Source organism: Pogona vitticeps, chromosome 2, assembly GCF_051106095.1.
Source record: "Pogona vitticeps strain Pit_001003342236 chromosome 2, PviZW2.1, whole genome shotgun sequence".
NCBI classification, from domain to species: Eukaryota; Metazoa; Chordata; class Lepidosauria; order Squamata; family Agamidae; genus Pogona; species Pogona vitticeps.
The window spans coordinates 13,475,676-13,501,526 of record NC_135784.1 but is presented as its reverse complement, the minus strand read 5'-3'; the positions used below and the strand labels follow the sequence as shown (position 1 = coordinate 13,501,526).

At 47.5% G+C, this 25,851-nt stretch overlaps 2 protein-coding genes across 2 annotated transcripts; both read right to left on the bottom strand.

Moving 5' to 3' along the window:
* Positions 1 to 1,609: 1,609 nt before the first annotated feature.
* Positions 1,610 to 9,374, bottom strand: PSMB8 (proteasome 20S subunit beta 8). Its single transcript, XM_072987939.2, has 6 exons — positions 9,173 to 9,374; positions 6,317 to 6,464; positions 5,321 to 5,432; positions 4,161 to 4,290; positions 2,032 to 2,236; positions 1,610 to 1,833 (listed from the first exon to the last, which is right to left on the bottom strand). The coding sequence occupies exons 1-6, from the start codon at positions 9,320 to 9,322 to the stop codon at positions 1,745 to 1,747; spliced, it is 834 nt and encodes a 277-aa protein (XP_072844040.2). The 5' UTR covers positions 9,323 to 9,374; the 3' UTR covers positions 1,610 to 1,744.
* A 2,977-nt stretch (positions 9,375 to 12,351) lies between these two features.
* TAP1 (transporter 1, ATP binding cassette subfamily B member) lies at positions 12,352 to 24,837 on the bottom strand. Its single transcript, XM_020778909.3, has 11 exons — positions 23,665 to 24,837; positions 19,540 to 19,654; positions 19,276 to 19,406; positions 18,581 to 18,786; positions 18,153 to 18,350; positions 17,878 to 18,006; positions 17,155 to 17,343; positions 16,163 to 16,336; positions 15,562 to 15,721; positions 15,269 to 15,405; positions 12,352 to 14,606 (listed from the first exon to the last, which is right to left on the bottom strand). Exons 1-11 carry the CDS (start codon positions 24,185 to 24,187, stop codon positions 14,403 to 14,405), a joined length of 2,166 nt encoding a protein of 721 aa, XP_020634568.3. The 5' UTR covers positions 24,188 to 24,837; the 3' UTR covers positions 12,352 to 14,402.
* Positions 24,838 to 25,851: the final 1,014 nt, after the last annotated feature.

Here is a 25,851-nt window from a genome sequence, read left to right as displayed (position 1 = left end):
TTTTTGCTGCTAACTGCCTGCTGTTAGTAAGTTAAGAAATACAGTAAGATGTTACAAAACTGTTATAAGAGGGCTGTCAAGCACAAGCGAAATCTATACCAGATCAAATGTTCAAGCACTGTTCAGTTTTTCAACATTTTTTTTCAGTAAACGTTTTACTAGGACTGAATGATTACTCTATTATCTGCTGGTGTGCGCTCACGTGTGTGTGTGTGCACGCACAAACACACACATAAAGTGTCTCAAGGGAGAATATTGTTCATGATCTGCGTGCTTTTTTATACTCACACTTAATCTCCTGTGTGCAAACTCTCAAATATTTCAACAGGTTGAACAGAGAAGGAGATAAAATATCCTCTTGTGTCTTTTTCATGTTTCTTATGTGTATTGTACTCTTGCTATGCAGTTCAGTTCTCAGTTTTCCTAGTGCTGACAACACCTTTGAAGGAGAGGCCAATATTGTTCTCTCTTCACAGAAGGGAAATTAAGACAATCAGCATTTTTAATGGTTGCCCTTCAAGGCTGGGAACGAAGAGGGCCTTGAACCCATTATCTCTATACTCTTTCAACAGGTTTGTTTCCTGTTTTAAATTTTTCAGTGTGGTAATAATCTTCCTAGGAAGGGAGAAATATTACAAATTAGACTGAGGGCATGCTGGGAAGGGAAGGGCTTGGGAAGGCAGTGTGGTGTACTGCTTATAGTATTGGAACAGGTTTAAGGAGCCCTGGGTTCAAATCCCTCATCAGCCACGAAACTCATTGTTGGCCAATCAATTCTGTCTCAGTTTGCTCTACCTTGCAGGGTTATTGAGAAGATAAAATGGGGAGAAGAAGACCTATAAATGCTGTCCTGAGCATGCTGGGGGGAAAATAGGATATCAATGAAACAAGTTTCCCACCTCCCTTATCAACACCACCACAATAGCGCAATCAGCCTAAGGTGATGCAGGTTTTTTTTTGTTTTTTTTTGCTATCTCCTGAGAAGACGGGATGTCTAGAAATATTCTGTGGCACCTTGTTCATTGAGCCACCAGCTCAGTTTGATCAACAGGGGCTCTTACAGACGATAATTGTGGAAAGATAAAAGGCTGTGGCCTGTGCAAAAAATTGTTTCCTTCTCTTTTTCAGTTTGTCGAATTCCACTCCAAATTGGAACCCCAATGATTTTCCTAAAAGCCTAAACAAGAATTTCAAATTCATCCCAGATTGCTTATATGGTAGTTGGTGACCTTTTAGACTGACGTGATAAAAGTTATGAGATCTGGGTTTATGGATGGATGGGCTGGTTGATTGGCGAGTTAGGTGAGAGAACTGAACAGGAAGCAAATCAACATTTCCTGAATTTGTTTAGAACCAGAGTTCTCTGGAATTATCCCGCTTTAAAAACCTCAGCCACTCCCCACTCCTAATTAACTCCACCGTCATTTGCTTTGGTAGCCGCTGAAACATTCTGGTCAATTCAGAACTTTGCACAGTTTTCTCTTCATTCAGCTGGTCTGATAAAAGGTTTAACCTTAGCACAGATTTCGGAATTAACTTCAATAGCTATGTTTTCAGATTGTGCCATTGTGGTCTTAAGTGACGCTAGATCAAAGCCAGAGAATCTAAGTGCTCCGTATATTTTTTTATTGTTGGCCCCATCCAACTGTGTGTTTGTCCCTTTCTTTCCTTCAACCCTGAGCGTTGGAAATGTTTCTTGGACCCCGCACGTCTCTGCCAGCCTCTCCGCTCTCCCTCACAGCCCTCACTTCTTCTCTTCCGCGTAGCGATGGAGCAGTTCGTCGACATCGGTGAGCCCAACCCGGATCCAGCCATCTTGCTTCATGTGATACACTGCAAAGGCAAAGAGAAGCACAACTTAAAATGTGCAAAACCAGAGCAGGCCCTCACCGATGAATGGGGTGCTTGTGGAACTGGGGCTCAGGAATACACACACACACACACACACACACACACACACACACACACACAGAGAGGGAGGGAGGGAGGGAGGGAGGGAGGGAGGGAGAGAGAGAGCTCGAAGACACTTACTGTTCACAACCCCTCCTGAGTGGGCATCACGGTGGGTGGCGTAAGAGATGGCTTTTCTGCCAAGGTCATAGGCTTCCTCCACACTGAGGTCCTGCCGGTGCCCACTGTCCAGCACCCCATAGGCATACGAGCTTCCACTTCCAGTGGAAAAGAGGGGGGCACTCAGGCGTACCCCAAAATCATTTATGTAATAAAGACCGGGACCCTACGGAGAGAGAGAGAGAGAGAGAGAGAGAGAGACTTAATTAGAGCCCTACAATGCTTGCCTCTTGTCAGTCCTGCCCTCTTTCCTTCTGCCCACAAGACCCCCTGCATTTCTACGATGTCTGAATCACAAGGTCTCCCAGAAACCCCGAGGTCCTTTTCTCCCACAGCCACTCATTGCAGTTCCTCCTTTAACCCACAAGCCCTACACAGACGTCGGAAGGGCCTTTTCCTCAGCTGGAGATGAGCAGCCCTGTGGAGGGGACTTTCCAAAGGCTTGCAAGGTGCCTGATTTACCTTGGGGGAATGAGGTTTAGCACCTCCCAAGAGGCTGTTGGAAAATGAGCCACCTCACAGGCCAGCCTAATGTGTAGTCAGATGGGAGGAGGGCGCCTCGTCATTCAACTAACTTGCTTGCTTGCTTGACTTACTGACCAATTCAATGGGCTCATCTTCTTGCCTAGAAGATTACCCCTCCTCTTCCATTCTCTTGTTCTTGTTTAGTTGTTAAGTCGTGTTTGACTCTTCATGACACCATGGACCAGAGCACACCAGGCCCTCCTGTCTTCTACTGCTCCTGGAGTTTGGTCAAATTCATGCTGTAGCTTCGGTGACACTGTCCAACCATCTCGTTCTCTGCCATCCCCTTCTCCTCTTGCCCTCACACCTTCCCGTCATCAGGGTCTTTTCCAGGGAGTCCTCTCTTCTCACGAGATGGCCAAAGTACTGGAGCCTCAGCTTCAGGATCTGTCCTTCCAGTGAACACTCAGGGTTGATTTCCTTCAATATGGATAGTTTTGTTCTCCTTGCAGTCCAGGGGACTCTCAAGAGCCTCCTCCAGCACCACCATTCAAAAGCATCAATTCTTAGGTGGTCAGCCCTCTTTATGGTCCAGCTCACTTCCATACATTGCTACTGGAACAACCATAGCTTTGACTATGTGGACCTTTGTCGGCAAGGTGATGTCTCTGCATTTTAAGATGCTGTTGAGGTTTGCCATTGCTTTCCTCCCAAGAAGCAGGCATCTTTTAATTTTGTGGCTGCTGTCCCCATCTGCAGTGATCATGGAGCCCAAGAAAGTAAAATCTGTCACTGCCACAAGGATATCTGCAAGCGGGATTTGAAGGCCTTAGGAATGGACCTCAACAGAGGAGAAACTTTGACATCTGAGCGTTCAGCCTGGAGGCAGGCGGTGCAGCATGGCCTCTCCCAATTTGAAGAGACCCTTGTCCAGCAGGCCGAGGCAAAGAGGCAGCCCCATAACCAGCAAAATCAGGGAGCTGGACAGGGGGCAGATTGTTTTTGTCTTCAGTGTGGAAGGGATTGTCACTCTCAAATTGGCCTTCTCAGCCACACTAGATGCTGTTCGAAGTCCTCTATTCATGGCACGTTACCATAGTCTCTTGAAACTGAAGGATGCCTAATCTAAGTTGCATTCAGACTAAAATCTAGAGTCGACATACTGCCACCATGAAACCAGAGTGCATGCACCGGTGCCCCTACCACCCACCTACCACCCTTCACCTCTGCGAGCGCATCCCGGCTCTTTGCATATGCACGCAAGCATGCTTTGCTCCTCCATGAGCGTGGTCCGCCTCTTTGCACAAGCACACCCCGCCGACCCGCAAGTGCAGGGGGTTCCCCCCCTTGCACATGGACCCCACTCCCCCAAATGGCCTATGACCAGAAAAGGTTGGGGAGCACTGAGCTAGAGAAGTGGTTTTACCCTTCCCTTCCTCTAGGGGGCACCATGGGACTATGCAACTTTGCCCAAGGCTGCCCAGGCTGGCCTTCCCCCTTGAGGCCCATTGAGGGAATTGAACCCTTGGCTCCTCAGCCAGAGACCTCCAACACTGAGCTTATCGGGCACTCCTGCTCCACCGAGGACCCTCCCCTCTCCCACCCCCTTCCCACGAAGCCAGTACCTTCTTGTCCCAGCCGCACACCATGCTGGCCACGGAGAGCCCCATCCCCCGGTACTCGGCCAGCATGTTGGCCAACAGCTTGGAAGCTGCCGAGACGCTGATCCGCTCCTTGTTGCGCAGGTAGTACAGCCTGGAGGGGGGGCGACAGGAGGGGAGGCGGGGGAAAGACTCAGAGCATGAATACACTGGTGTATTTTTTTTGGGGGGGGTGTCTTTTCCGTTTTGAATGGGCCGAATTCTGGAAGTTTCCATCCATCAACACCCACCCACAGATCCCTTCGTTTCTCCCACCTAGAGAAAGGCCTTCCTCTGAGGATGCTCGGCCTTCGTTTCATTAATGTGAAGTTGTGGTAGTAGTAGAAGGAAGAAAAAGAAGGTGCCACCACAATATTTCTTGGGAGTTGTAGTATTTCTTTGGGAGGTGTCCTCTAGAGCAGAGGTCATCAACCCCCGGTCCGTGATCTGGTGCCAGTCCGTGGCCTGAGCCAGACTGAGCCACGAAGACAGATCTCCCGCCCCCCTGCATGCACTCCCCTCCCCACAGTTGCTTTGCGCACGTCCCAGTGCCAGCGTGAATGCTCCCCCACTCCTTTGTGCATGCGCAGGAGTGCCTGCACACATACCTGCACACTCCCCCACCCCTTCACACGTGCACCCAAGTGCCTGCATGAAGGGGTGGGTGGGTGCACGGGCGGGTGGTCAGGCGCCCATGCGCATGTGCGGTGGGGTGGGGGAGCACTCATGCTGGCACTGGCGCTCTCCCACTGCTTTACACATGCGCCTGAGAGCGCGCGTGCGCACCTGCACACACCTGCAGGGGGCCCCCACCTTTCTCAGAGGCTCAGCCGGTCTGCGGTCCCAAAAACGCTGGGGACCGCTGCTCTATACTATAGCACCCAATGAGCAGCCAGACTACAACTCCCAGGAAGCAACACGGCACATCCTTCACACTCCACTACCACTTCAAGTCTTCAGCAACCACTGTAGTGGCCACGTTTGTAGGCCAAAAGTGGCCATAGGTTGGATAAGTTATTTTTTGGGGTGGGGGTGGACTCTATTTCCCAGAATCCCCCGGCCTACATGGCTAGAGAAGAAGAGGATCATTGCCCCAGCCGGAACGGCTCAGAACCCAATACCCAGAAACCGATGCTTCGGGGTACCTGCAATGTTTGGCCAGGAGGCGTTCCCAGTACTGGCAGTCGGCCGCGCATCCAGCCATGGTGCCCAGGAGGTAAGGGTTGATCTCGATAACTTTGTTGACCACCTTCTCGCCTAGCAGGAGGGAGACGGGTTGGGTGCAGGATTAGGACCCAAAGAGGTCTGAGTTTGGAGATTATTTCTCAGTAGTAATTCATTCCCTTTTACCAATTACAGTGCTTAAAAAATAATTTAATGTCATTATTTTTTGCAGGGCTGGAAAAAAAATGACTTGTTCCATGAGAGTCGTTTGAAACATTACTTTCTGAGCTACCGCTCCCGGAAACATTGAAAAGTCCTAGATGAACTAAAGCTTTTCCTTTCTTTTCTTGTCTTCCTTCCAATTGAGGAGAGAAGGCATCAAACTCGGGGAACAGAACATCCAAAGGTCTCCAGAGAGGCCGTAAAATGCCCTTTAAAAGTAACTCTGAAAATAACTAGAAAGCATTACATGGCATCAATAAAGTAACTTTGTTCCCCAACTTGTTCCTGTCTTTGAAGAGTTGCACATACTCATTCCAAAAGATAACTCATCCACCTCAGGCCCCTACATTACTTGTAACTACAGTGATGCCTTGCTTAGCAATGTTAATTTGTGCAGAAAAAATCACTGCTAAGCGATAACATCGCTAAGCGAAAATAAAAATAATGTGTTCCTATGGGCTTAAAACTCACCTTTAAGCGAAAATCCTTCATAGCGCCGCCATTTTCGGTGCCTCTAAAGCGAGGCATCCATGCCTGAAAACAGCAAGCGGCCATTTTGTTTACCCGGCGGCCATTTTGAAACTGCCGATCATCACAAAGCGAAATTTCCTCATAGGGAACATCACAAAGCGATCGCTTTTGCGATCACAAAAACAGCGTCGCTAAGCGATTTCGTCGCTATACAGAGCAATCGCTATGCGAGGCACCACTGTAGTTACTTCCTGGTGGTGGAAAGGCCTGGTTTGATTACTCACAGATGTAGTTGCCGGCCGAAGCCCGGGAGTCAGTGGCTACAATGACACCATGCTGGAAGGTGAAAGCCAAGGTAGTCGTGCCGTGGGCCAGCTCAATGCGATATCCGTCCCCACGGCCTTCACAATGGGTCTGCAAGAACTCAGAGGGCTACGAGAAGGGGATTAAAGTGGTTTATTAATAATTCAGAGGCACCTGCTCATCTGTCAATGTGGATGAGACAACAACGGCAGCCAGCTTTCTCCAAAATTCATTTTCAACCCCTCATGAGCAAAATCTGCACCTTTGCCTGTCTAGAAGCCAGGTGATCCATCAGCTTTTCCTGCCTGAGGCGACAGATGCCTGGCATGTTGTAGTGGACAGATTGATGAACCCAGGAGGCCTGGGTTCGAATTCCAAGGTAAAGGTAAAAGTTCCCCTTGACATTTAGCCCAGTCGTGTCTGACTCTAGGGCGCAGGGCTCATCCCCATCTCAAAGCTGTAGAGCCAGTGTTTGTCCATAGACAGTTTCTGTGGTCATGTGGCCAGTGTGACTTAGACACAGAATGCTGTTACCTTCCCACCAAGGCAGTACCTATTTATCTACTCATATTTACATGCTTTCAAACTGCTAGGTTGGCGGGAGCTGGGACAAAGTGATGGGAGCTCACTCCGTCGCATGGATTCGATCTTACGACTGCTGGTCTTCCGACCTTGCAGCACAGAGGCTTCTGCGGTTTAACCCGCAGCGCCACCACGTCCCTTGGGGACGTCGAATCCCAAGCCACTCCTTAAATACCTCACTTACCTTGAAACCCGACAAGGGTGACTGTAAGCCGGAGGTGACTTGACAGCCCATAATATGTAACATGCTACACAGTTAACAGGGGCTTGACAGTCCCTGGTGATCATGGTTGTATCTTAAGGAAACCCTGGGGTGAAGTCATTCAAATTCCATTCACATTTTTAAAAAATCTCCTCAAATGACAAATCCTTGGCTTGTGCAGGACAGATCCAGAACAGTAAAAAGTGGGAGCAAACAATAACATGACAGGATAGACAGCCTCTTAGCTCGACTTTGGTCTGATCAAGGCACAGAGGATATAATTATGTGCTGTCAAGTTAATTATCTCTTATGGCAACCTTTCTCTGGTTTTCTATGGACAGAAATTATTTCCTATTTTCTTCTTCTGGGGCGTGCCCGGGTACCACCGTGCAGCTAGCCTAAGGCCACCCAGGCCGGATCGACACCCAGGAGAAGCAGTGGAAAATCAAACTCCTGACCTCTGGCTCCGGTGAGCTATTGAGCCAGGATCACACCCTCAGACCATGGACCACCTCTAACTTGGAAAATGACAGTGAAAAGTAATTCACTCCTTTCATTCCTTAGAGCTGCGGCTTTTCTTTAAAAAAAATCACACTTATAGTTACTTATTGCAGAATCTCAAAGGCGCAACATGGTATTGGAGACTGTGTCAAATTTTTGCTACTTTGTATTACCTTTTGCCCCCTCCTAATCTTGTTATGATGAGTGATACAGTATAAGGGACCGCTGAAAATAATCCTGTCAAAATGGCTTTTAAATTACTCTAAATGTCCATTTTTAAAAATTGGAATTCTTAGACCATGGTTGGGTGGCTTTGGAAGGTGCAGAGTTCCATTTCCCACCCACAAATTAAAAAATAAATAAATCTAAACTAAATGAATATAATTATCTTAGAACTGCAGAGCAGGAAGGGAGCCCATAGATCATCTAGTCCAGCCCCTGTGAAGGAGGCCCAGTGGGGGATTCGAACTCCCAACCTCTAGCCCCACAGCCAGGGACCTCAACCACTGAGCTATCCAGCAATTACTGGAAACTCACTTCTGCTTTCATGTTGGGAGATTTGTTTTTTACTTTTTAGGGGGGATGGGGAGCCTGGAAGCCAATGTATTGCAAAACCACATGACAAAACTATAATTTTGTTTTCAATAAGTGTTTTTTCGCATTGTATTTGGCCTGGAAAAAAAATTTTGGACCCACCAAAGCAGCCTGAAGGGGGTGGCATTTTCCCACTCCGAAAACTCTGTCAGCGGTGCACATAAAATTCATGTATATATAAATTTTTTTAAAAAAAATCATAAATATAAGGGCACATTGGAAAAATCAGAAATTTTCAACAGTTCTCAGCAGGTTACAGAACCCTCCTTTTTCCACAGGCAGCTCAAGGAGAAATGAACATATCGCCATGTTTCTGAAAGCAACCGGAGTCAGTTGAGACGGAAGGGTGTCCACACCAGACGGCTCGTGTGCAATGTTCCTCCTGCGGTCCCTCAAGGTATTACGTTCTGGCCCCTTGCTTCTGAGGTATGGTGCCGTTGTGGAAGAGAGTGACCTTCAACAGGTCCTCTCCCGAACTGCCCTGCTCAGCTCGTGCAAACGCAACGCTGTGGCTTCCTTGATGGAGTCAATCCATCGCACGATTGGCCTTCCTCTCTTCCTACTGCCTTCCACTTCCTCCGCTCCTAGCCCTCCTTTGTGCGCGCCTGTGTGAGAAAGAGCCCCTGCGTGTTGCCTGTACAGTTAGGGAAGAGCAAGAAGAGGCAGACTACATTTGTGTGTGTGTGTGTGTGTGTGTGTGTGTGTGTCTGTGTCTGTGTGTGTGTCTGTGTGTGTACCTGCGTCTCCCTCTCGATTTCCGGATTTAAAAGATTTCCTGATTTTTAAAAAACAACTCGGGCCAGATTTATCGTCTGCAGCGGGCGAGGCGCTCTGTACGTGGTCAGAGAGGACCTGTGCAGATGCACAAAGCCCCTCCCTCGAGCCTCTTTTTTCCCCCTCCCTTCCTCTCCCTCTCCCCCCACCCCACCCTCCACCTTCCCGGGGGTCCGCCGCTCACCTGCCTGCCCCAGGGCAACGCGAGTTGGGGGTCCCGCATCCCGAAGGCGTAATGCCCGAGGCTTGCGGGGGGCGCTCCGGCCGCGACACCGGGCACCGGGTTCAAATCCCACTGGCCGCGGGAGAGTCCGCACACGTCCAGCAGCGCCATCGGGAGGGAGCCGCTTTCTCCTCCGCCTCTTCTTCCGTTTTTCTTGGCCCCGCGAAAGCGAAAGCGCCTGCCTGTTTCTCCCGCCCCCGCTCCCCCCCCCGCCTTCTCGCCATCGGGGCCGGAGGGGAGCCGGGGGTCTGTGGATGATGGTGTTGGGGGCCCCCGCCGGGCTCGTGATCACAAGCAGCTTCCCTAAAATTTGGGGGAGGGGGGAATCGGGCAACCCCCACCATTGATCTACCAGAAACCCCTTTGTTGGAAGGGGTGGAAGGGGAGGGGGGAAATATGTGCTGTTCCCCCTAAGTAAGGAACCCCTAGAAGAGACGGTGGGGTGATTTCTCGAGGCGGGGGGGGGGGGGAAGAGGAGGCGATCCAAGAGGTAAGTCTTCTCTCTTGGGTCTCCTTGGGAGAAAGGAGCTCACTTCTCTCCGCTTGTAGGATCTGGACTACCAGCCTCGGTTCTAGCCGGCTTTGGGTAATGCCCATCATTTTTATCCCCCCACCCCAGGCCCTTCTTTCTGTCAGGTTTTTCAAAGCGCCCCGAAGCCGCAAGCGTGGCATGGCGGGTTCTAACGACCCCTTGTTTCCGCGTGTCAGAACAAGGTGGGGAGAGCATCTCAAGAAGCCTCTCTCCGACGTTGCGCAGGTCTGCCGCCAGGGGGCGCCGAAGACAGCTCTAGGAGGCGGCGGCAGGGAAACCCCCGGCGTTTCTTGCCCGCCGCTGTGGGATCCAGATAGCAACCGATGATGCATCCCCTGCCTCCTTCAGCGATTGGCTCAGCCGGACAATGCTTCCGTTTGTTTTGCTTGAGTGCCCTGGCGATGCACAAAAGTGTGTATGTGTGTGTGGGGGAAACCCACCGGCGGTCAATGAGGGAGAAAAAACAAGCAAGATCGGAGACTGACGTGCCAATACTGCTGTTGACAGATGGAGCAGTTCTTGTTTGAACTTTACAGGAGTCACTCAGACACTGGGGGGGGGGGAGCACACCCCACCCCAAAATTTAGGAGTTTGGAAAATTTCTGTAAAGTTTGGGCTAAATCATGCGGACCGTTCTTTCAGATCTGAACCACTCAATGTTAGAAGCTGCACCTGGTGGATTTCTGCCTGCCATTATGCCCATTGGGAGTACAGTATTTGCTTTTTTTTAAAGTCCTGAAAAGGAAGTATAAATGAATGAAATGTGTGAAGTGTGTTAAGCGTACATTGTTTCCCAACCTTAGGTCCCCAGATGTTCTTGGACTAAAACTCCCAGAAGCCTTCACCACTTGCTGTGCTGGCCAGGATTGCTGGGAGTTGTAGTCCAGAAACCTCTGGGTGACCTGGGATTGGGAGTCAGCAGCTCTCCCTGTTTTGGTTCATTTTGCACCAGAGCCTAAAAACATTCCTTGCTCATTAGCAGACATCAGTATTTTAAAATTCTGACCTTCACCCACATTTAATTGGAAGGCAGCCTCCGTGGAGAAGGACAAGCCAAGGAGCTTCCACCATTTTGGGTCACACACACTTCAGATTTAAGCAGTGCTGTGTGGGTTTTGTTGAGGTATGGAAGAAGGGGGCGTGGGGGCCACAAAATATGCAACCCGCTGTCAAAGGGTAAGGGGTTTTCAATCTAGAAAGGGAACCTCCTTGACTTTAGGAGCTAAATTCTCTTCTGGAATGGTGCGCAACTAGAGATGGGCACAAATGGCCAGTTCGGCGGTTCGTTCATTCCCAGCCCCGCCTCCTCTGGCTTCCACCAGAGGAGGCGGGACTGGGAAGCACCAAACACTTGTTTGGCCAATAAACAAACTGGCAGGAACTGACAAACCAATGGTTGGTGCCCATCTCTAGTCTCAGCCATTGCCATTCCATCAGTCAGTCTGGGGCGGGGCCAAAGCAAAAGAGGTTCCACTTGCACGGCCCTCCCAGTAATGTTAATCTTATGAAGAATAAGCGCCACGGCCACATCTTCCGTGTCTGCAAAGCCAAGCCTGCTTCACAGCCTGCCAATGTCTTATTTCCGCAGGTCGGCTGTAGAGTTTCGCCTGTGTGACTGTTTCAGCCAAGTTGGGCTGAAACGTATGATTATGTCCACGTATGATTATGTAGAAAGTTCCTCCGTCTGCCACATGACCACAGAAACTGTCTTCAGACAAACGCTGGCTCTATGGCTTGGAAAGGGGGATGAGCACCACGGCCTAGAGTCGGACACGACTGTACTAAATGTCAAGGGGAACCTTTACCTCTAATTTCCATACATCACTACTGGAAAAACCATAGCTTTGACTATGCGGACCTTTGTCGGCAGGGTGATGTCTCTGCTTTTTAAGATGTTGTCGAGGTTTGTCATCGCTTTCCTCCCAAGAAGCAGGCGTCTTTTAATTTTGTGGCTGCTGTCCCCATCTGCAGTGATCATGGAGCCCAAGAAAGTAAAATCTGTCACTGCCTTCATCTCTTCCCCTTCTATTTGCCAGGAGGTTATGGGACCAGTGGCCATGACCTTAGTTTTTTTGATATTGAGCTTCAGACCATTTTTGTGCTCTCCTCTTTCACCCTCATTAAGAGGTTCTTTAATTCCTCCTCACTTTCTGCCATCAGAGTGGTATCATCTGCATATCTGAGGTTGATATTTCTTCTGGCAATTTTAATTCCGGCTGGGGATTCATCCAGTCCAGCCTTTCACATTAATTTTTTTAATGGCCCAATAAAAAGTATCACCTGCTCTTACATCTGTGTAGTCTTGGGGACCACATGGGCTTTTCTTTGTTCATTACTAAGATGATGAAACACTCAAGGCAGTTGTGAAATAATGCAAAAAGTGTTTAGGTATCTGACTGTGAGAGATTGGTAGTTCAATTTCCCCACTGTGCCTCTTGGGAGAAGAGCCAGCCTGGGTGGCCTTGGGCAAGCTGCAGTATCTCAGGACAACCCCAGCAGAAGGGAATGGCAAACCACTTTTGAGTATTCTCTACTGGAAAACCCTGAAAAAATGTAGCCATAAGTCAGAATTGACTTGAAGGCACATAATCATTATTACACACAAAAGTAAGATAATACCTGAAAAAGAAAAACTTGAAATTGTGTTTATTTTTCATTTTTTAAAAATACCTCAGTTTGTTATCAAGTTATGGGGTCAACAGGCAAAGTATTACTGTATATCCAACGCTTGTAAGAGATAAAGAGAAGCTGCGGGCCAGATCGGGAATCCTTGGATGGATCAAATCAGCCCTCTCAAGAGGCAGTGAAAGCGACAAACACTCACACAATACCTTTGTTTAATTTATATATATATGTATATATAAATATATATATGTATACACACACACACACACACACACAAAAATAGGCCACCCACGTCTGTAAAATACACCCACTTCTGTAGATATACAGAGACATATTACAAGGTTTTCTTCAAAACAAAGCAAGTCCAATACTAATAACAAGTATGTACCACCAGGTTGATTTTGACACTTGGCAGTACACACACAAACACATGGTTTTCTTGGCATTAAAAGTATTTAGAAATTGTTTCCCAGGCTGTCTTAATTGGACTCTTATGTAGTTTGGTCAAGGTCATTCACAGGCCAGGGCACATGACTCATCAGTGACAGTTTCTAACAGTTCCTAAAATCTCAGGTACGAGGAAGGGAAAAATAAGGGTGTGGGGGGGGGAATCACAGATTGTCTCATGGAACAACCATCTCAGCTTCCATGCTCTGCCTGTTTCACATTTTAAGGGATGACTCCACATTCCATTATAAGACAGAACGAAATGTGTCCACAGAAGACCCAGGTAAAGACAAACGGAAATTTCATGCAGACGCGTGCAAGAGTTTCGAGATGAGAACATGGTGCTTTTTGCTGGTCATCTGCTGGTTTTAAGAAGGTTTTGCTCCGAAAAGCCTTCAAGAAGCAAAGGTGATTTTTTCCAAAGAGCAGCAGCTACAGCACACAGCTTGTGAACATGTTTTATTTAATGACTATTCACATTAGCTGTTGCCACGCTTAATGTTTTTCTAGTCCGTACCTGTCCAAAATTCGAAGCAGGAACAAGATTTATACAGTACGGACAACCAACAGGCCAAGACACAAAGAAAATGCTCTCTTAAAAGCCTGGCTGAATAAAGAAGTCTTTATCCATACAAAAAAACAAAATAAGATTAAATTAAGTTTTTTTAAATAGATATATATAAAAAATAAGAAAAACACCATGCACAATTGCAAGGAGATCTCAACAGAAAAAGCCCTGGTTCCTGTCTTAGCTGCTAGGATGGTTTGGATGATTCAGGTGTGTGTATTTCCCAGAAGTGGATTTTCTAAGCTCTTTCAGTGCATTTCCATGAATATCAACCAGCTGGAAAGAAAACTAGAAATTTGGTCAGTCCCAAATACTTTGTTGCCTCAAGATAGAAAAACATGTTCCTCCCCGAGCAGCAAATCAGGGTTGGGCAATACATAGATTTCGAAAGCAACCCTTAACCCTTTTTTTTTTTTTGAAAGAAAACACTGGGCCATTCTCTTCCCACGGGTGTCAGTGGCAACTTTGGAACAGCAGGCTGTCATCAGGGCAGTCCCCAGAACCACGGCCCAAAAAAGAGGGTCCAAAATGGCCCGCAACTGGATCAGTCCATCTAAACAAACAAGGCGCAGGTCTTTTGTAAAACCAACGGCTCCTAACAGTCCCTTTGGCACCAAATGGCCTCAGCTACTTTGGACTGCAAGAGAAGCCACTTACGACAACTCAGAAAACCATATTCTTTCCCAGCTATTGTAGCTGAGCTCAGAAGGAACAAGGCAGCCCAAGGAGGGTGTGGCACATGGGATCAGAAGTCCCTATCGCTGGCAGAAGGGTGTCTGGCAGAGGGGTGGCAGTCCCTGTCTGGCAGAAGGGTGGCAGGGGACTGAGATGCCTTGGCTAAAGTAGCAACAAAGTACTGAGAAGTCACGAAAGAAGAGTGTATTTACATTAGCCCAGGATGTGAAGACTGACATCATAGTTCCATCAACCCTGCCAAATCGGGAGTGACACCAGGGTCTTCAGCTAATTCCAGTCTCCAACTAAATATGCCTGCTGTTCGCACTGGGGGGTGTTGCTGCTCACCCCCCATTCTGTTGTCTTTTCACCAGTTGCCAATAGGCCCCCGTCTTAGCCATCAGTTCTTCATGGGTCCCCTTTTCCCGGATCTCCCCGTCCTCCATAACCAGGATGAGATCGGCACGCTCCACGCTGCGCAGGCGGTGAGAGATGAGCAGCACAGAACGCCTGCTGCGATCCTTCCCTTCGTAGATCTCTTTCTCCATCTAAACAGGAGAAATGATATATACTGGAATCCAGCAAACTGCATATTATGCCTTTAAGAGATTTGGGTGGGAGGGACTTCGGGGGCTGAAGGTCAATCACACAGTAGCAGCCAATTGTTTCCATTCTACTTCAGATGCTTTTTCCCACTTATTTTTTAACAGTCAGTTTCTGTTAGTATTGTATTCTGTTTGGTATTAAGAGTCTGACAGTTATGGAGTCAGTAGTTACAAGTATGATGAGTGAAGTGTTTATTGAAACCAGTGAAATAATAAAGTTAACCAGTTAAGCTCTATTTATGTAACAAGTAATTTTTTTTGTTTTTTTGATATATATGAAGATTTGTGAGTAGAATAGAATTTAAAATGTATCTTTCTTAATATCAGAGTCTCTGACTGAATCTATTGAGACTACAATGCCGGTAGAAGTAGAACTAACCAACAATAAGAGGTGGTCTATTCCAGGGAGATTTGTAATTATAATAATCTGCTCTGTAGGTCCCTGTCTGTATTTTTTTATTCTTCTCTGTGTAGCTAGACCTTTTAAGCCAGCAATTTCTACACTCTGCCAATAGTACTACCACTCAATGAGGCTTGTGATCCACAGTTTGGAAGACTTAAGGGGTTGTAAGTCCTTGGAACAATGAACCGGTGAGTCCACTCACCTGCTGCTGACTCTCTGTGTCAAGGGCGCTGGTGGCATCATCCAGGATAAGCACTTTAGGGTCTCGGATCAAAGCCCGTGTGATAGTGATCCCTTGCCGTTGTCCACCTGAGATCTGGCCCCCTGTGTCCCCAGCATCTGCAAGAAGTCACAGAAATGGAGTTGTTCCTTAGGAAAACAAGAGTCAAAACGCTTCTTTGGGTTACTTTGGGGCTCTGTAGATCCTTTCCCAGGACTGGCTGGGGATTAGCAGCGTTGAGGAAGGAAAGGGATGATGGAGAGAATTCTTCCTACCTGTGTCATAGCCATGGCTCAGTTTGGCGATGAACTGATGCACTCCTACACGCTGAGCGACCTCCGTCACCTCCTTCCGGCTCCTCTCTCCCAAACCGTAAGCAATGTTGCTGTGCAAGGAGCGATCAAAGAGCACGGGCCTCTGGCTCACTAGTGCCACCTGAAGGGAGAAAGGCAAATGGCCCCCGTATGTGGAGAGGTTCTTCCTTCCAAAGTAACTAAAACTGCTAGACCGGCATTTAACCTCCTGCTTCCATCACCCTTCTCACGGTTCCTTCATAGTGTTTATTCTGTCGACGACATCATGTAAGTGCTCATGGCAAGCAGACCTGATCAATTGGTATACATTTGCACCAGTGATGCAAAATGTGGAGCACGGTGTGGGAGTGAACCCTTTTGCCTGCCTTCTGCTTGTCCGGCTGAAGGTTACAATGGCATTGCAATTTGTAATCTGTATTTTTAAAAGTATTCCCCCCTCGTTTAGTGCTCTAGCTGTAAACCCTAACATGTTTGCAAGTCACTGTTTATTTGTAAAGAAGGAGGAGGAGGAGGAGGAGGAGGAGGAGGAGGAGGAGGAGGCAGCATCTTTTCCCTGACTTACCTTCTGATGGAAGAAATGATGCTCATAGTCACCCAGTGTTTTGCTGTCCAGCAATATCTGGCCTTCCTGGGGTTCATAGAACCGCTTCAACAGGGCCACCACAGTGCTCTTCCCTGCCCCGGAAGGACCGACCAGGGCAGTCACTGTACCAGGCCTGAGCTCCAGAGATACCCCCTGAGAAGAAAGGAAGGGTACGACCATGCTCGAATTTGGGCCAAGAGGAGGTCCTGATTTTGTGGGAGGACGTGAACCTGTCAAATTTCACTCTGAACTTTACAATAGCTGCTCAAGGTGCTGAACCTGTTTGGGGGTTAAAGTTCAGCACCACAGAGAGAAGGAGACAGCCTTTAAAGTTCAAACTAAAACATGGAGCAGAAGCTGAAATGGCAGTCCAGGAACATCTGGGGACTCACCGTTGTGAACCCCTGAACTAGAGGGAATACATATATAGCCCCATAGGGTCTACACATCCTGCCACCTGGGTAGCCCTGAACTAAACGCAGCCTCCCAGAAGGATTCCAGGAAACCACTTCTGAATCATTTATTCCTTGAATAAAATCCCAGCAAGGGTTGCCATGACTTGAATGCAACTGGATGAGACCGAATTATTAATCACAGGTTAAACATTTTGCACAATTCCTTTGAGAGGCACCCGTTGCCTCACCTGTGTTGGCACCACCCCTTTCCTCTATTTCCTCCTCTTGGCCGGTCATGTGACCCCACTGTCCCAAGGCCGCAGCCCCCCCCCTCCAAGCATGCCAGAGCCTTGGAAACCCTCTGGGTCCAAAAATTCACCAGCTTCAATTAATTTCTAATTTACAGGGAGGAGGTGGTGGAGGAGGAAGGGATGCTCTGTCCCTTTGTTGCTCTCATTGCCGATGCCAAAATTCATCCGGACAATGTGAATTGAATTTTGACTCCAGGCAGAAGATGGCAGGGTACGATCTTCTTTGACTCCCCCCCCCCCGCATCCCCCTGGCCCAACACTGTACCTTCAGCACCGGTGAATTCTCCTTGTTAGGATAAGAGAAGGAGACGTTTTTGAAGACAACGTGTCCCCGTAAGTCCTCGGGGGCCAACGTGCCCAAAGAGTTGATCTCGGGAATTCGGTCGATATATTCAAAAACCTTCTGGGAGGAACCCACTGCTCTTTGTACGTGAGGGTAAAAGTCGAGGAGGACCTGGAGAGAGAGAGGAAGGGAAGAGATGAGAAAAGGAGATGTTTGCAATAAAAGGGGAACGGTGAGGAACAATCCGAGCTTGGAAAGTTACTTTTCAAAAACATAAATAGTTACAGCGCTTGAACCATGTGATTTTGTACTATTCAGATTTTTTTTGGATGATCCCTCCCAGAATTCTCCATTCCAGGAGTTCCACCAGCAGACCCACACTGCAGACAATTGAATTTCGCTTGCCTGGAGAAAGGCCTAGCCTCTAAGGCTTCATGCCTTGGCTTCAAGGCCTAGCTTCCTTTTTTTAAAAAAGGGAATCTGCCTGGCAACCTGCCGGGAGACAAAACATCTGGAGGGCACACCCCTAACAATTAACGCACAAAGGAAGGGAGGTTATCACTTGTAATCTAATTCCTTCTTTACTGGGGGGAAATCGATTGGAAACAACAAAATTATTTTCAGAGTGTTAGCCCAGTCTCTCTAGAACCTCCTTTCTTCCACCCTAACTCGTCTTCTTCAGAACAGAGGCCACCCGAGACTCACCCGCACCACGGTGGAGAAGTCCATCTCATACAGGAGGAAAGTCACCAGTTGCCCGCTACTCACTTTCCCGAGGGTGACAAGGTGCCCTCCATAGTAGAGGATCCCCACTTTGAGAGCCAGTCCTAAGAACTGAAGAAAGAGAAAGTGGATTTTAGTGAGGAATCCCACACCTTCCTTCTCCATTCTTTCTCTGGAGGGAGGACCTGGGAGTCCAACGTCTACCCGGTTTCTCCTCCCAGCTCAACGCCCATTCAGAAACCAACAGTGTCCCTTACGTTACTAGTCCACATGGAAGCAGCATAGGCGAAGGCTTCCCACTTGTTGAGCCTGTAGGTCTCCTGCAGCTTCTCCTCATAGCGCCGATCCGCCCCATCCTCATTGGCAAAGCTGCGCACGGTGGAGATGGCCTGAAAGGTCTCCACAGCCACTTCGTTGGCTTTGGCTAAAGATTCCTGAACTTGGTGAGCCAGGTTCTGGAAAGGAAGAAGGTGAGTTTGTGGATCAGATTTTGGTTTGGCCAAATTTCTTCCCAGTTCTCAGAGACACCAAGACCCTGTTAATGATAATTGACCATAGCACCTGTGATCACATTTGACCATCATTTCAAACCCTCTGAGATGCCAGGCTGGCTGGACCTTAACAAGAGACATCGTCCCGCTGTCAAATTATGGGTGGTGGGACTGTTTGCGGCTGTTTTCGTTACCTGGTGAAACTTCCCAGAGAGCTTTGGGATCAGGAGGATGAAAGGCAAGGCTGCCGTAACGAACAAGGCGAGGGGCACCGAGAGCCACAGCATCATCGCGTAGAGAAAGACCCCCCTCATCAGGTACCACATCAGCAGGCTCAAGTCGCTTGTGAGGGTGTCGCTCATGGCGTCGGTGTCGGTTGTAATTCGGGAAGTGATGTCCCCTGGGAGGTGGGAAGGAGAGGGCCGAGTCGGAGTGAAGGTAAGCTCAGGGAAGCTATAACTCCATCTTTTGCCTGCCCTTTGCTTCCCTTCATGGCATGATACATCAACTGCTGGATAACTCGGTGGTTTAGGAATCTGATGGCAAAATCAGAGGCTGAGAGTTCAATTCCCGCTTGGCGCCTCCTTGACAGGGACTGAATGAACCCATCGGGTCCCTTCCAACTCTGAAGTTTTAAGATGATGATGATCATCATCATTAACCACATCGTCTCCTTCCCCTTTATAGTCCTCTCCTGTGTTCCCTCTTGGTTGACGCCTTTTTTTTTAAATCCCCCACTCTCCTCATCAATGCAAACTGAGTAGGCCTACTGTAGGGCTCCTAACAACCCTAAGCAACAGGATTTCAGCCGCCATCTTATAGGTAACATAATTACTTGTTAACGGACTGCTTCAAAGCTGAAGGAGTAGCCATAAGTTGGGTGGATTACCTGTCCGGTTCACATGGAAGAAGCCGATCTCCTGGTGGAGGATGGACCTGAAGACCGAGCTCTGGAGGCGGGCGTGGTAGCGGTTCATGGTGGCGTTGTAAAGGCAGTCACACAGAAACTCTGCCACGGCACTGAGGGAGATCAGACAGGGTGTGTGTGTTTGGGGTCTCTGTTCACTTACTTTCTTCTCCCTATTATACCCATGCTTCCACTATACCCCTCCCACTGATCTTCCCCCAGTGCCCCCCCTACCTGCCCCCTTACCTGCCCACGGTCAGCAGTGACATAATCAACAGGGCCTTCTTAAAGGCCGAAGAGCCGGCCTCGGTCACAATCCAGTCGGTCACCCGTCCCGTGTAGTAAGGAATCGCCATCTCACCTGAGGTAGACGAGGGGGACGGAAAAAAGTTAACCACCGAGCTATGCAAAGCTAAAGGGATAAAAATTTATTTATTTATTTATTTATTTATTTATTTATTTATTTATTTATTTATTTATTTATTTATTTATTTATTTATTTATTTGATTTTTATCCTGCCCTTCTAGACATATGTCTACTTCATAAAAACGATTACAAATATTGTTTGGATTCTTTTGAAATTGAGCGCCATACTTTCCTTGTTTATGAATGGAACAGGCAAAAAGGGACTCCCCGAGACAGTGGTGTAGAGTGCGGGGTCACCAGAGGGGACTCAGGGGTGGGGCCCACCCCGCCCCTGAGCCCCACCCCGCCCCTGAGCCGCACCCTGCCCATGCTTTGCATGGTGGTACACGGCCCATACTTCACAATACTTGCCCTGCTCTGCGTGCCCCAGAGGATGGCAACCCACGATAAGCCATGGCCCCCATGTGTATAGAACGTATTGGTCTTTATAATAGATTTGGAAGAGGATTACAACTATCCCACAAAAGGCTCATATGAATTTGGATAGGATTGTACTGTGGGGATGGGAAATGGAAGGTGGGAGGGAAAAAGTATATAGCAATATATGAAGGTATAGAATAGATGAATGCATATATTATCCAAATTAATAAAATTAATTTTAAATATTTATCCAAATGTTTATCTAAATATTTATCCAAATTAATATGTATGTTTTTGTACGGGTGTGTGTAACTAATATTCATCCAAATTAATAAAATTAAATTTAAAAAATTAGCATTAAACAATTAAAAGATGAATTCAGGACTCCTAGGCAGGGGAGTGGGACAATTTACAGATAAAAACGCAGGTTAGGGAATTCACAAAGCGAAAGAAAGGTAGTGTAACAGAAGTCACTGTTAATTATGACTCGGCTGTACTTGGTTCCTTGTTTATTAGCATCAAAAGTAAACATGGACTCTGGACAAGGAGGAGAGATGCAAATATCTTTGAGTTCCTCACGACAATTAAAATAAGTTTTCTTCTAAAATAACATTTTCACTAAATACGGATGATATTTGCATATTTTTATTTTTTTATTCAAAACATTTTTACCTCAGCTTTCTCCTTAAAAAGGGACATTTTACATCCTTTTAAAAAAGGATGTAAAAGTCTGCATAACCAAAAATAAAATATTAAAACACTAACAACAATAAATTATTAAAATATTTTAAAAATAATTAATAACAGTATGTTAAGAATGTTAGGTAAAAGCATGACGAAAAACAGATTTAGAAGCAACCAGATACAAACCGTACCATTTAAAAACCTCTCCTAGCCAGACAGTCATTTAAAGAAAAGCCTGCCTGAAGAGAAAGATCATTTGCCTGCTTGCGGAAGGATGCCAAAGATGGGGCCAGCCTGGCCTCCAGTGGGAGGGAGTTCCAACGTCTGGGACCAGCCACAGAGAAGGCCCTCTCCTGTGTCTCCACCAAATGAGCCTGTGATGTGGTGATGTGAAATGCCTCCTTTGATGATCTTAAACACCTGGTGCTTTACTCTAAAAAACAAGCAACCAGTTCTAAAGGTCTACTCAATTTTTTTTGTGCGTCTCTTGCATCAAGTTGCTTCCAACACCCTGTGGCACAAATTTTCTGTGATACATGAGATTCACACAGCATGGTTTACCGTGGTTACCTCCAGTCGTGAGTTTTTACAGCCCAGCAGGAATATGAACCCAGATCTCCTGATTCTAGTTCAACACTCAATCCCACTGGCTCTCAAAAGAGCTTTTCTAATTTTTATGATTTGGAGCTGATGAAATTAACCTACAGCCAGCGCCATTTTCAGATTTCTTCAGCAGGACGAGCTCATAGCTTTATAAGGCCACTGAATCTGCTAAGGCACGCGGGCGCTCAAACGTCCCAAGTCTGAAATTATTTACCCCATGTTCTATCTATCCGCTGAACGAGCCAGAAATGGACAACAGACAGTATCTTGGTTCTATTATTTTTACGCACATAAAGCTCCATGTGTGCACACATGTAAATGTTACACATGGTATCGGCTGACGTCTTTAAATTCAGTGCATATGTTTGTATGTTTTTGTACAGGTGTGTGTGTAACTAAAATAAAAATCACCTTGTCGGCTAGCTTATTATAGACAGGGAGACAGAGAAGCATACAGTTATAAAAGTGCCGCATCTCACAATGAATAAAAATCAATGATTTTTTTTTAAAAATTGAATTGATTTATATCACCATTTAAATTTTAAAAAAATATTTAAATCATCAAAAACCCTGATATTTTAAAATTTAAATTGCAATCAAATGCATCCTGCCACAAGTCAGATTTCATAAGTGATTTGGGGGAGTTAAAAAAAAATCCAAATACTGACATGTTTAGGGAGAAATGAATACACAAGACATCTAATGTGCTGTTTTTGAGTAAATATACAGGAGGGGTAAGCAACTGAAAATGTATTTCCCGGGGGGGCCAAACAATTGGGAGTGGGTGTATTTTCGAAGGCTTTCATACGGACCACTTCCTCAGCCAGAAGAGTGGGTTGCATAGGAAATATTTTTGTTTTGACCATATTCTTCATCTCCTGTTCCTCTGGAACTCCCTTTTTAGCTGGAAGTGTTGAAAATCACTACATGTGGGTTTCAGTAACTACAGTAACCCACATGTATAGTAGTTACAGTGGGTTACTGTAACTACTGTAGTTACAGTAACCCACGTGAGTTTAATCTGGTTCTCTCACCACATAATTAAAGAATTACAATCTACCCACCCACCACCACTGCAAGAAAATCCACCTTCATCTAATCTCATTTTCATCTTGGAAAAATCTGAGATTTTTTAAAATTTTTGGTGGACGAAGAGGCCAGGAGTGAACCAAGAGGACAATAAAAACTATGGTATGAAACCTAGAAGTGCACCCTGAAGAAGCAGGAAATTCATAGTTTGTAATTTCTCAAGCCTTTGATGCCTTTGAATTGTGGTGCTGGAGGAGGCTCTTGAGAATCCCCTGGACTGCAAGGAGAACAAACCTATCAGTTCTAAAGGAAATCAGCCCTGAGTGCTCACTGGAAGGACAGATCCTGAAGCTGAGGCTCCAGTACTTTGGCCATCTCATGAGAAGAAAAGAGTCCTTGGAAAAAACCTTGATGTTAGGAAGGTGTGATGGCAAGAGGAGAAGGGGACGACCGAGGGTGAGATGGCTGGACAGTGTCTGCGAAGCAACCAACATGAACCTGACACAACTCTGGGAGGCAGTGGAAGACAGGAGGGCCTGGCGTGCTCTGGTCCATGGGGTCACGAAGAGTCGGACACGACTAAACGACTAAACACACAATTTCTCAAGCAGATGGCCATCCAATTTCTTTTAAAACCTCCAGTCAATGAGAATTCCCCCACAGAACTGCTACTACCAACTGGAAGTTCTTCCTAATGTTTAGTCAAAATACCTTTTCTTGGAAAGCCATCATCATAGGGCAGCTTCTCCATAAACAGGGCACTGCAGAAGGCCTGTTTATCATTTTATTTATTTACTGCAAATATTTTTTTACCCTGACTTTGTCCTTTAAAAGGACCCAAGGCGGTTTACATTATTAAAAGACAATATCCTGCGGCTAAAAAGAGTAAATATATAAAACACTAAAAAGGATCAAACAAATACAGTACTCTAAATATTATTAAATGGTAAATAAAAATAATACCCAAACACTTTCAAAGTAATAAAATACATATATATATATTTAAAAAAAAACCCACTCAGGCAGCCCGTCTCTGCTTGAAGAGTTTTGGCCTGCTTGCAGAAGGAGCAGCAAAGATGGGTCTAAGCCTGGTTTCCAGTGGCGGGGAGTTCCAGAGTCAGGGAGCAGCCACAAAGTAGGCCCTTTTTTGTGTCCCCATCAAACACACCTGTGAAGGTGGTGGGACTGAGAGAAAGGCCTCTCTCCCTGATGATCTTAACACTCACAAGGCTCACAATTGTATACACACCCCCATAATACACACTCACCCAAGGAGGAGAGCACCAGCAATACCAGGATGGGCAGAAACCGCAGTGCCTCTGGCCTCATGCTGGACAGGAGGCGCCGGAGTGATGCCGATGGTTTCTTGGGTACCTTTCCCTGCCCGGGAGGGAGGAGATGATGCCACAGAAGGGCCACCGCGCCCACGATGCCATAGTTGAGGGCAAAAACATCGGCCCTGCCCCAGCCATGGACCAGATCGGGGGCCTCCCCCAGGGAGGGCAGGAGGTGCCGCAAGGTGGTGTAGGTGGGCACCAAGAAGCTCAGGAGGGCAGCCGCGGGGAAGAGGGCATCTCTGAGCGCCCGGGGGAGGCCGTGCCCGGGGGAGCCAGCGGTGGCATAAGCCGAGAAGCTCAGCATCCCGCATCGCCCCAGGGCCGCCCCCCAGGAGACAACCAGGGGCTTCCCCCAAGGTGGGGGGCTCAGCGCCCGCCATGCCAGGTGGAGGGCGAGGAAGTCCAGCAGCACCACCAGCAGCAGCCTGGCAAGGGGTGCCAGGCCGGCCATCATCTCCAAAGGCTGGGCAATGGGGCTGGCCCGAGCTAAAGCAAAAGGGGCCTGCTAAGAAAACCCACCGGACCCCCCCCCCCCAACCTCAAGAGCTTCGCGTTTCTCAGGTTTTCTCAGCCAGGCAGGCAGGAAAAAAAAGGTTCGTGCAAAAGTAAAAAATCAAAAATCGAGCCAGTCTCCAAACTCCGATTCCGAGAAAGCGGAGGCTCGCCGAGAAGCAGTGGCCGTGAGTTCCCCCGCCGGCAGAGGAAGGACGAGCGGCTTCAAGGGGCTGCGCGATTCCTTTATGCGGGGATTCCGAGTTGTCGCTTCTCGGCCGCTTAGAGGAGGCGGGCCATTGGGTTCCATTGGGGGAGAGCGAGGCGCCCTCTGGCGGCCGCCTCGTTTCACTGCAGCCTCCGCTCCTCTTCTATGAAATAGAAACGGAAATGTATTCTTTCTTTCTTTCTTTCTTTTAATTTGTGGCCGCCGAGCGAGTTCGCAAAATCAAACGAGGACTCGGAGAGGGAAAAAAGTGGGGGTGTTGTATTTGCTTTTTGGCACATTCCTCAGCCCCAGGGATGGCCGGCTCCCGTGGTTTTGGAAATCCCCCTCCCCCTCCAGAGGGATTTTTTTTTGTCTTTGGAGAAGTAGATGGTCTGATTTCCTGGAATCCGAAAGTGAAACAAGGCTGCCGCGGTGGGGAGGAAACAGAAGGGGTGGGCTGGATGGGGGGGAGAGGGAGAGGGAGAGCCAGATCCTGTGTCCGGGGGCGCGGGCGCTGGAGCCCCGGCTTGCTCTGGAAGAGCAACTTGACTTATTTCCCAGGGCGATGTTTAGCTTGAGTAATTAATGCTTTTAATTTTACACATGAGAAAATCGCGAAGGAGGCGAGCTTGTGAGTCCTTCAGAAATCTTCTGCAGGCTTTCTTCTTCCCATGTCCTGAACTAGCCCAAAAGGCTAATCATTATTTATTTATTTATTTGTTTATTTATTTATTTATTTATTTATTTATTTAATTTCCCCAGCCACTGCCTCAGCACTAGTCTGGGTGGTCAACAATGTAAACGTTTTTAAACAAAGGTACCGTGATAAAAACAAACAGACAGACAGACAGACAGACAAGCAACTTAAATCAGCCTTGAGCCCAGCAGGGTGCCGTTGTTTCACATAAAGCAAAAGGGCAAGAGATGAAATAAATAAATAAATAAATAAATAAATAAATAAATAAATAAATAAATAAATAAATAAATAAATAATAGAGAATTCAAGAGCCAACCTCCCGGAAGAGCAGTGTCTTCGGCAGCCTCTTAAAAATGATGGAGGGGGGGGGATTTCCAAGTGCAGCTCGGCCAGGACTTGATTCCCAAAAGTTGGTGCCACTGCCGAGAAGGCCCGACGTCCATTGAGGATCTCCCGGCCTCCTTCGGAGAGCCCACCTAGAGGAGACTGGCTTCAGGCATCTGGTGGCGCAGGAGGATGACCTTGGGGAAAAGACATGCCAACGAGTAACATCCTCACACACTCAATGATGTTACTTGTTGCTTCCTTCAGGGAGTCAGTTCATCTCTTCTTCAGCCTTTCTCTTCTCCGGCCGCTTTCCCCCTTTCCCCCCTTTCTGCTCTCTTTCCCAGCGTGCCTTGTCTTCGCACGGTGTGCCCGTTTCCAGGTTTAGATGGTGTAA